This window comes from Pundamilia nyererei, unplaced genomic scaffold, assembly GCF_000239375.1.
Source record: "Pundamilia nyererei isolate P.nyererei 1_Seehausen unplaced genomic scaffold, PunNye1.0 scaffold00228, whole genome shotgun sequence".
NCBI classification, from domain to species: Eukaryota; Metazoa; Chordata; class Actinopteri; order Cichliformes; family Cichlidae; genus Pundamilia; species Pundamilia nyererei.
Genome location: NW_005187629.1, coordinates 745,404 through 755,858, shown reverse-complemented (window position 1 = coordinate 755,858; position 10,455 = coordinate 745,404). Strand labels below are relative to the sequence as shown.

The window sequence follows — 10,455 nt, the reverse complement described above, 5'->3', positions numbered from 1 at the left end:
GGAATCGATAAGGGAATCGTTTGCAAAAATGGCAAACAATTCCAAGGAATTGAAACAGTGGGAACCGGTTCTCAACAAGAACCAGTTTTCGATACCCATCCCTAGTTATAATTCACTTGAAAGCCTGAAATGAAAAAACTGTTCTGGTTGTTGTATCTGAATACTATGGATTCTCTGTAAAAGAAAGCCTCAAATCAGAAGTACTTGACTCCCTGGTATAATTCTCAAACACGCACCTTAAAGCAAATAACTCATAAACAGGAGAGGGAATGGCGTCTCACTAATTTAGAAGATCATCATTTAGCCTGGAGAAATACTTTGTTGCTCTATTTTTTAAAAAGCCCTCTTTTAAAGCTAGAATATGTTACTATTCATCACTGATAGAAGAAAATAAGGACAACTCTAGGTTTCTCTTCAGCACTGTAGCCAGGCTGACAAAAAGTTAGAACTCTGTTGGACCAAGAATTCCTTTAACCTTAACTATTAATGACTTCATCCATTATTTAGACTCTTTTTCTCCAATTGATCTTTTTGAGTTAACTTAAACAATTACTTCTTGTCTTTTAGACCCCATTCCTACAAGCCTCCTTTAAAAAGTCCTCCCACTTAATGCTTCAATCTTAAATATGATCAACCTATCTCTATTCATGGACTATGCACCACAAGCCAAATGATCTTCTTGTGACAATGAACTCATCTCTGTGCTTGTCCCTCTAGACCTCCGTGCAGGGTTCAACACTGTCGACGATAATAATTTACTGTGATTTGAGCATGCTGTAAGTATTAAAGGTACTCCGCTGCAGTGGTTCGAATCATATCTATCTAATAGACTACAATTTGTTCATGGATATGGGGAGTCTTAATTACTTCCACAGAGCTAGCTTGATCTATCCATGACACCAGTAAACATGCACCAATTACTTAAAATGCAGTAATGTCCTGAAGACATAAAGACCTGGATGACCTCTAATTTTCTGCTTCTGAATCCAGATAAAACTTATTGTACTTGGGCCTAACAATCTAAGACACATGGTGTAACCAGATGGTAGTCACCACAGTAACCGAACCTTTTTCATTCAACTTGTAACTCACCAGTTTCAGAGGAAAGTTGTTTCTTAATCCACTTAACACTGCCCTATAAATCACTTAAGAATAAAAAAGACATCAAACTCAAAAAATGACCCAGTATTATTTCTGTACATAACAGGCAACTAACAATTTTCAACTGTATGTTTGCAAAACAAATTTTGTGACATTTGGTTCCATTTCTTTAGTTGAATCTATGAAAAACGCCAAAGATCAGACAGTTTGACAGACATTAAATAGTGTTTTTGGACCAACAAGGCAATTTTAAAAGAGGTCTTAGCTGAAAACTTGACATATTTCAACATGGTGTGCAGTAAACCCTTAAAAAAAACTGCAGATGCAGTTGCTCAGGTCGTTCTCTATAGTCCCTCTGTAGAACATGGTGAGAATGGATGATGGGAGATGGGCTTTTATCAGCTTCCACAGGAAGTAGAGACGCTGTTGGGCCTTCTTGGTTAAGGAGCTGGTTTTGAGGGACCAGGAGAGGTTCTCCGCCAGGTGGACACCAAGGAATATGGTGCTCTTGATGACCTCGGATCCATCGATGTTAAGAGGACAGTGATTTCTCTGTGCTCTCCTAAGGTCAACAATTATCTCTTTTGTTTTCTCCACATTCAGAGACAGGTTGTTGACTCTACACCAGTCCGTTAGCTGTCACACTTCCTCTCTGTATGCTGACTCGTCGCTCGTGCTGATGAGACCCATCACAGTCGTGTCATTGGCGAACTTGATGATGTGGTTCCAACTGTGCATTGCTGCACAGTGACATGTCAGCAGAGGAAACAGCAGTGGGCTGGGCACACAGCTCTGAGGGGCTCCAGTGCTCAGTGTGGTGGTGTTGGAGATGGACTGTCTGAGGTCTCTCTGTCAGATAGTCCAGGATCCAGTTGCAGAGGGGGGTGTTCAGGCCCAACGGGCTCAGTTTTCCAGTCAGGTGCTGAGGAATGATTGTGCTGAATGCTGAACTGAAATTTATGTACAGCATCCACACATATTTTTATTGGATTGGATTTATATAGCGCTTTTCAAGGCACCCAAAGCGCTTTACAATACAACTATTCATTCACTCTCACATTCACACACTAGTGGAGGCAAGCTACAGTTGTAGCCACAGCTGCCCTGGGGCAGACTGACAGAAGCCAGGCTGCTATATCGCGCCATCGGCCCCTCTGGCCAACACCAGTAGGCAAGTAGGGTATAGGGTGGTGGCGATGGCATCATCTGTTGATCAGGTGGGACAATAGGTGAACTGCAGTGGGTCCAATGTGGGTGGCAGCTGGGTCCTAATGTGCCTTATGACAAGTCTCTCGAAACACTTCATCATGATGGGTGTGAGTGCAACAGGATGGTAGTTATTGAGGCAGTACACTGAGGACTTCTTTGGCACAGGAACGATGGTGGTGGCCTTGGGGCACGTTGGAATGAAAGCAGTGCTATGAGAGAGGTTGAAGATGTCAGTGAGGACATCTACCAGCTGGTCTGCACATTCTCTGAGCACTCTTCCAGGGATGTTATCTGGACCAGCAGTCTTCCATGGGTTAACTCTTTGAAGAGTTCTCACATCAGACGAGGTCAGAACCTGGTCGTTGTGAGGTGGGGTGGTCTTCCCCACCATCACGCTGTTCTGAGCATCAAACCGTGCATAGAAGTTGCTCAGTGCATCTGGTAGGGAGGCGTCACTATCACAGGCAGGTGTCGTCTACCTGTAGTTGGTGATGCCCTGGATGCCCTGCCACATGCGCCGCGTGTCACCACTGTCCTGGAAGTGGCTGTGGATTCTTCAGCCATGCGCGCATTTCGCTGCTCTGATGGCTCGAGGCAGTTTGGCCCTCACTGTTCCCCGGGCCACCTTGTCACCTGTTTTGAAGGTGGAGTCTCGAGTCTTTAACAGCACACGCACCTCTGCAGTGGTCCACATTTTCTGGTCTGGTATTATGATAGTGCTGAAGTCGGTGACATGATCAATGCACTTGCAATGTTCCTGATCACAGATGATGTGTACTCCTCCAAGTTGGTGCAATCGCCATTTGTAGCAGCCTCCCTGAACATGTCCCAGTCAGTGTGCTCAAAACAGTCCTGAAGAGCAGAGAGAGCTCCAGCAGGCCAGGTTCTCACCTGTCTCAGAACCAGCTTGCAACGTCTGACGAGCGGTCTGTATGCCGGAATTAGCATAACAGACAAGTGGCCAGAATATGCGAGATGGGGGAGGGGCCTCGCTGGGTGCAGAATGAGGATGTTTGTGTAAACAAGATCGAAATACACTAATACACTAATATACTAATCATGAGAGATTGTTGGATTGATTTTTACATCAGAGTGTAATGTGACCACATTTGCAGTCACATCACACTCTATGTTAGTGTTTTTCAAACATGAGCTTTCATTGTGCACCTTTGGGCTACACATTATACATTACAGAGGGTGAGCAGTGTAATGTAGGCTCCTCTGCCACCTGATGGCAAAGCAAATTACCCAGTGCTAGTGCAAACTCTACGACGCTACACAAATTTTCCATTTTCAAAGCAAAACATAAAGAAATGAGACGTGGCTCAGGACTTTTGGACAGTACTCTACGTTAAGCCCTTAATTTGATTCTTATTTCCTAGTTTCCTCTTGTACTTTCCCATTGTAGTGTACATTTCAGTGTTTTTCTGTAACGCTACCGATCTCCGACTTGTATCCCCATGTCATGTCTGTGTTGTGTGTGTAAGATCGGGGGGTCCCATTTCACTGCAGGGCAACCTGCATGTGGCGAATGAAGCTTTGATTGATTGATTGATTGATTGATTGATTGATTGTTATTCAACCCAGTGATTTCCATTTTTCTCTTTATAATGATGCCACAGTAACTTACAGGCAAGTGTAACATGCATACTTGAAAATCACTACTCGCTGCACCTGATGAAGCAGTTGAACAGGAAGACAGTACTGCGGATGACCCTTGCAGTGCGGCTCTCTTCGTGCTGTGATCGCGATAGTGTCAGCCCATCGTCCATGTGCCCCTCATGGTGCATGATTGCCTAAATAAGAAACAAAGTTTCTCCAGGTTCAGCAGATTCAGAAATGTATTAAGATTGCTCAGTAACAGAGGAAGTTGCTTTGCAGTTGATGGGTGATGCATTGATTGGATACATGAGGAATCTTCAGAATATTTATAGGAAATTTGCACAAAAACAGTTCCTATAGTGAAAAAAGTAAAGTCTTTTACAGGATCCAGCAGCTTTTAGAATTAGTGACAGTTCTTTCATTTTCACTAACTATTGCCACAGAGACCCGGACTAATATGTTAAACATATAAATACTTATATGTTGTTATTATGTGTTGTTAATTTTTCAAGGTTTCCCTCTGCGTTGGCTGTCAGTGGAACCATGTCAACAATGTTTCTTGATGGTATGACACAAGAATCAGAATGATTTCTGAAGTGCAGAGGTGTCTACTCTGCACAGATTCAGCCAAATACCACAAAACTGCTTGTACAGCAGAGTAAATGGCTAATGGCTAAACACATACTGCAAAGGCAACCCAAGAAAGAAGAAGACAAAGATAGATATTCTTCATTGGTCAAGTCAGTCACCAAGTCAGCTTCATTTGCAGTTAGTGAAAGACCCACAAATATTTTTATTACAATGGTGTTAATAAATTAAGCCTGAAATTTTCACTTCAATTACATTTGAAATGTTTGATTTAAAATCTAATGTGGTTGTGTACAAAAAGTAAAAACTAATAACATTTAAAAATGGTGTCATTGTCCAAATAATGCAGCAGATTCAAAGTATCTGAGGTAAATCCAATGCTACTGGGTCGATGAAAACACTATGCAAGAAGTGCATGAATTTTACATTCATCTTAATTTTACGTTAACTCTAGCATAATGAAAGTCCACAACCTCACCATGGACCATATTTACAGACACAAGTATTTATAAAGTTGTAATAGGTGAAGTTATTGTTTGGTGCGGTATGGTACCTTTCTCTGTACTCCACCCATGCGTGCACACTTGGCATCAACAGTCTGGTAAGTAAGCCACAGACAGGTGTCAACATGTTGAATGTAACACACAGAGTCACCATACTTTATGTCAGGAGTCCCCATCCCATCCACGTCCTTCCTCACACCCAGGTCCAGCTTTTCCTGAAGGAGAAACAAAGAGGAAAATTCACTTAGACAAGTGAGCCTATAAAAACACAGAGAATTTCCTTCATTCAAAACACAATGATTTCATAGATTATGGCCTTCACAGACAGCACTGCTACTGATGTCACTAACTCTATACCTTGGAAGACCTGAAGCAGAAGGCTGTAGACTTGACATCAGCTTTCTCTTTGTCCATCAGCAACAGAGACTTGTCTTCTACCATGCTCAGATACTTCCCTGTGGTCACATGTCTCAGTCTGAATGGCTGACCCCAACGGATATGACTCCCACTCCACCTGGACATATTGACAGAAATCCAAAAAAAGTCAAGGAACCTGACTGATTTAATAGTGCATGTTATGAGGAATTACACATACAGAACATCAATGGTTTCAGTGCCTTTAAACCTGCATTATACAGTATTATTTAGTCATTGAACCATAGATCGAATTACTAAATATAACATATAATGTAAACATTCCTTTTTGTACATACATATACATATGTTGAAATAAATTATTACATTTCCAACATGTCAGTGGTTAAAGTTGCCACAGTGAGTGACAGGTGTCCCCACACACCAGCTTGTCCACCACTGTGGACAGTTTCTTAGCCATCACCAGTTTGTCTGTATCTGGAAGACCCACAGGATCTGGGATGATCCCTTTTTGACCTCTGGACTTCCAGGCCACATTCAGCACAGATGTTCCTGGATACGATGCCAGCCACTTTTATGGCATTATGGCGTTCCATGTATGTCCTGCCTGCTAGCATCTTGCACCCTGCAGTCATGTGTTGGATTGTCTGAGGGGCATCTTTGCATAGCCTGCACATGCGTATCATTTAAGTTCATATGTGTGCAAAGGCAGACCAGTGAATACTTTTGGCAAAGTCTTTCCTGCCATTCTTGAGTTCCTCATACACTACCACAGTTTCTCACTTAGCTCCTTATCATATGCTTTGTCTGGATCCACAAAGAGAAGGTGTAATTCCATCTGACCTTCTCCACACTCTCAAAGCTAATATCCCGTCTGTAGTGCTCTTTCTCAGATAGCAACCATATTGCTGCTCACTGATCATCACCTTTCTTCTTAACCTAGTTTCAACAGCTCTTTCACATGCATTCATCTTATGGCTCACCAGTACATCCTCTCACTCTCCAAAACTGTGTTTAACAGTCTGGTTAAAAAGTTTACTTCCCTCTCTCCTACACGTCTCCATGCTGCCACAGGTATGTCATCTGAATCAACTGCCCTCACTCCCTCCTTTCTAAGCCTCTGCACTTCCTGATTCACTAGCTGTCCTCAATCCATCTCTCTCTCTCTTCTTTTCTACATTCATCAGTTCCTTAAATACTGTTTTCATCTTCTCAACACAGTCTCTTCACTTGTTAACATGTTTCTATCTAACCTGCTGCACACCCTTTCCAGCTCAATCTCTCCGCCTGACGCAACTATCACAACTTTCCTTTGTCTTCCTTTATCGTGTCTTGTGACTGACACTAGCATTACATTGGGTTTTGTATGTGTTTTACATGTGTTTTTATTTTGCATTAACCTGTTTGTAAACGTATGCAGAGCACATGTATGTTGTTTATACTCACACGACTCGCAGTGTCTCCAGCCTCCACAGTGACCTGGCATGACAGGACACGGCTCCACCTTCGTAATGCACTGTCCTGGAGAAACGAATGACAGAATTGCAAATCTGTTTTAACAAATCTCCCAACAGTGCTGTTATATTTGCAAAGAAGATTCATAAGTATTTAACCTGATTATACAGTCTCATATCAAACCCCAGCAGTTAGTCAGATGGGAGCACAGTTACTTTGAGCCTCATTGTTTAACAGCTTGGCAGTCTCCTTTGGGAACTTCTTAAAACTATAATTATTAATAGTCTTATTCATCTTAGTCAAAGCTCTCTGTCAGTAAAGGGACTTGTTACATTCTGTCCCTCCAAGCAGAACCAGACAAACTGAGTATTATATGTGTAATGGCCCCAACTGGTGGGTAAAGAAAGCTGAAGGTAGGCAGAACAAAAAATGTTGACTGGAGAGGCGTCTTTTGAAATAAGACTTGGAAACTACGTGTGTTCTTTTAGAGCCAGTCCAGTGGGATATATCCCACTGGACTGGCTATAGCACAGCATTAGTTCAGCTTACCATCATCCCTATATAATGGCCCAGTCACGCTAGACTACTGGGAGAAAAATAGTGGCTTCCCAGCACCGATTTGAGTTTTTGTTTTTCTGTTTGTTCCAGTCATTCCAACTGCTTGCCCAGAGGTTAAGCATGCAACACCCTCAACCTCTGTAGACCACTTTCACTCACAAGGTAGTTGCACTGGTGGATCTGTGGAGCTTGGATTGACTGCAATCACTTCCAGACAGGTTGGTAAAACCTTGAAAATAACTGCTGTCCATTGAATAAACACAGATTACCAACATGATGCAGTCAGTCTGAGTCTCTGCTGATGAGCACAACTCAACAACTATTTCACTATTGGTGAAGGAATTTTTTAATTTCTGCTTCCAAACTAAAGCTTTTGCCTGGACTTTGAATGTACAGTGCTGTCTGCATTTTCTTAGACTTACATGTTTCAAATAATCAAACCGTTTTAATATTAGACAATGATAACTTTATATTGTTTCTGTCACGGTTCTGGGTCAGTTTCAATGTTTTGGTTTATTTTGCATGTTGGAGTGTTTTGGGGTTGTCTGGTGTTTTGATTATTTGTGATATATTATATTACTGTGATTCTGGTTTGGGGTTTTTGTTCGCAGGTTTTGTGTGAGTTTAGTTCTGTGTCCTGTCTGCGTCCTCGTGTAGTGATCTCTTGTTTCCTGTTTTATTGTGAAGGTCTGCGTCTCATGTGAGTGTGTTCAGTTTTACCTCTGTCTCGTCTTGTTGATTACTCCCAGCTGTGTCCCTACATGTGTGTGATCTCCCTGTGTTTCTCTGTGGGTATTTAAGTTGCGTCTTCTGTCTTTGTAGTTGCTGGTCCGTCTGTGTATCCACCATGTTTCATTCGTGTGTTCCCTGCCGTCATCGTCATGTACCATCGTCTTCCTTCCTTTATATCCAGGTTCGTGTTCTTGTTCATGCTCAATAGTTTAGTTGTCCCAGTATAGTTTAGTTCTCTGTTTTGCCGTTTGCCTATCTATACTTCGTGTTCAATAAATCACCTTCACACCTTCACAACTGCCTGCGTTTGGATCCTCCTTTACCTTTTCAACACGGCTCTTCTCACTCGCCAGGACAGTACGGACCAGCCAGATATGGATCCAGGGGCATTCACCCCACCCACGGAGCTTCGAGAGCTCATAACGGACTCAGCTTCAAAATCAATCAACCTGTGGCTAGAGCATGAGGGAGAAGCATTTCTCTACATTCTGGAAGCCAGGCTACAGCAGTCTCAGCCGTCATCCCCCGCTTCCACGGAGGACGTGCCGTCCGAGCCGCCGGACGAGGAATTACCCAGCCCGTCGGAGCCATGTCCAAAAAGAAAGTAACGTTCGCGCCATCGACGTAGCACCCCACAGCCGGATGTCGGGACATGTAAGCCACCGGCAGTGGTGAGTGAGAGTGACACTGTTTCTGCGTTGCCAGAAACAAGGACAATTTATTCTGGGGCCATTTTCTGTGTTTCCACTGAAGATGATAGTGGTTTAGTGGTTTTTCTATGGCCGCCGCTTCAAAGACTGTTTTTCCTGAGCCCACGTTCTGTGTTAATGACTGTTTCCACTCTGTTGTTTCCAAGCCTGGTATTATGAATTTAGAGAATGGAAATGTTTGGGACTCTTTTTCACCTGCACTGATTCATTCAGGGGAAGCTGTAAACCTCACCGAAACAGTTTTTCCTGATCGTGTTCTCCCATCCACACTTTCACCACAGTCTAACGTTGGGTCTGCAATACACTTAGCAGTTCAGTCAGCAGCCCAGCTGCCCACAGTTCAGTCAGCTAATCCACCACCTGTTACACCTCCATTACCGTCATCTTTGCTACCTGTAGCTCAGTTGCCACTAGTTCAGCAGCCTGACCACTCTTTCATTCAGTCACCACCCTCACCGTCTCATTACAAGCAGGGAACACACTACATAAAAACTTTAGCTGGTTCTCAGAAGCTGGTCATCTCCGAGAAAGTAACTCCCTCCAGGGCCTCCCCAGAGGTTTGGTGCCAGTCGCCAGCCAACTCTGGATCCCTGGAGGTTAAGTCACCAGCTCCAGCAACTTCATCCGAGAACTTTTCTGAGCAGTCTCAACCGTCATCCCCTGCTGAGAGCTCCAGTGAGTTCGCCCTTCTGCCTCCGTCCTCTGCTGGAGGATCAGAAGGACCCATTCAGCCGTCTATCTCAACTGGAGGGCCGGAGGAGCCTGTCCAGCTTCAAGCCATGTCAGCTGGGGGTTTGGGAGAGCCCAGCCAGCCTCAAGTTTTGTCAGCTGAAGGGCCAGCCTCAAGCCAAGTTAGCTGGTGGGCCAGAGGAGCCCGTCCAGCCTCAAGCCAAGTTAGCTGAAGGGCCCGAGTCGACCGTCCAGCCTCAAGTCACGTCTGCTGGAGGTCCCGAGTCGCCCGTCCAGCGTCAAGCCAAGTTAGCTGGTGGGTCCGAGAAGCCCACCCAGCACCACGCCTCGTCTGCTGGGGGTCCTGGAGGACCCAGCCAGCACATCCTCATGTCAGCTGACGGTACGGGGAAGTCTGTTCAGCCGTCACCTGCTGAATCATCCCCTGCGACTTCTACGCCGTCACCTGCAGCATTCACATCACCGCCTGCAGCCTCACTGCCTGCTGCATCCGCAGCATCACTGCCTACTGCATCCAAATCGTCGCCTGCCGCATCATCGCCTGCAGCATCATCGCCTGCAGCATCATCGCCTGCAGCATCATCGCCTGCAGCATCGCCACTGTCAGGTTCCACGGCCGCCACGCTGCCGTCCGGTCCCGCAGCCGCCACGCTGCCGTCCGGTTCCGCAGCCGCCACGCTGCCGTCCGGTTCCGCAGCAGTGTCTTCATCCACGCCTGCAGCGTCAGTCTCATCCATGCCTGCAGTGTCAGCCTCATCCACGCCTGCAGCGTCAGCTTCATCCACGCCTGGTCCTGCCTCGTCAGCTTCATCCACGCCTGGTCCTGCCTCGTCAGCTTCATCCACGCCTGGTCCTGCCTCCGTGTCTTCATCCACGTCTGGCCGAGCCTCCGTGTCTTCATCCACGCCTGGCCCAGCCTCCGTGTCTTCATT

General features: G+C 45.0%; 1 protein-coding gene across 1 annotated transcript in view; it reads right to left on the bottom strand.

Annotated features, from left to right (window-relative positions):
- The window catches only part of LOC106456445 (ryanodine receptor 2-like), a 112,569-nt gene that overhangs the window by 11,684 nt on the left and 90,430 nt on the right, over positions 1–10,455 (bottom strand). Inside the window, exons 9-12 of the mRNA XM_013914830.1 lie at positions 6,825–6,899; positions 5,361–5,517; positions 5,054–5,218; positions 3,985–4,106 (exon numbers count right to left, since the gene is read on the bottom strand). Coding sequence (XP_013770284.1) covers positions 3,985–4,106; positions 5,054–5,218; positions 5,361–5,517; positions 6,825–6,899 — 519 coding nt within the window. The remainder of the gene's footprint in view (positions 1–3,984; positions 4,107–5,053; positions 5,219–5,360; positions 5,518–6,824; positions 6,900–10,455) is intronic.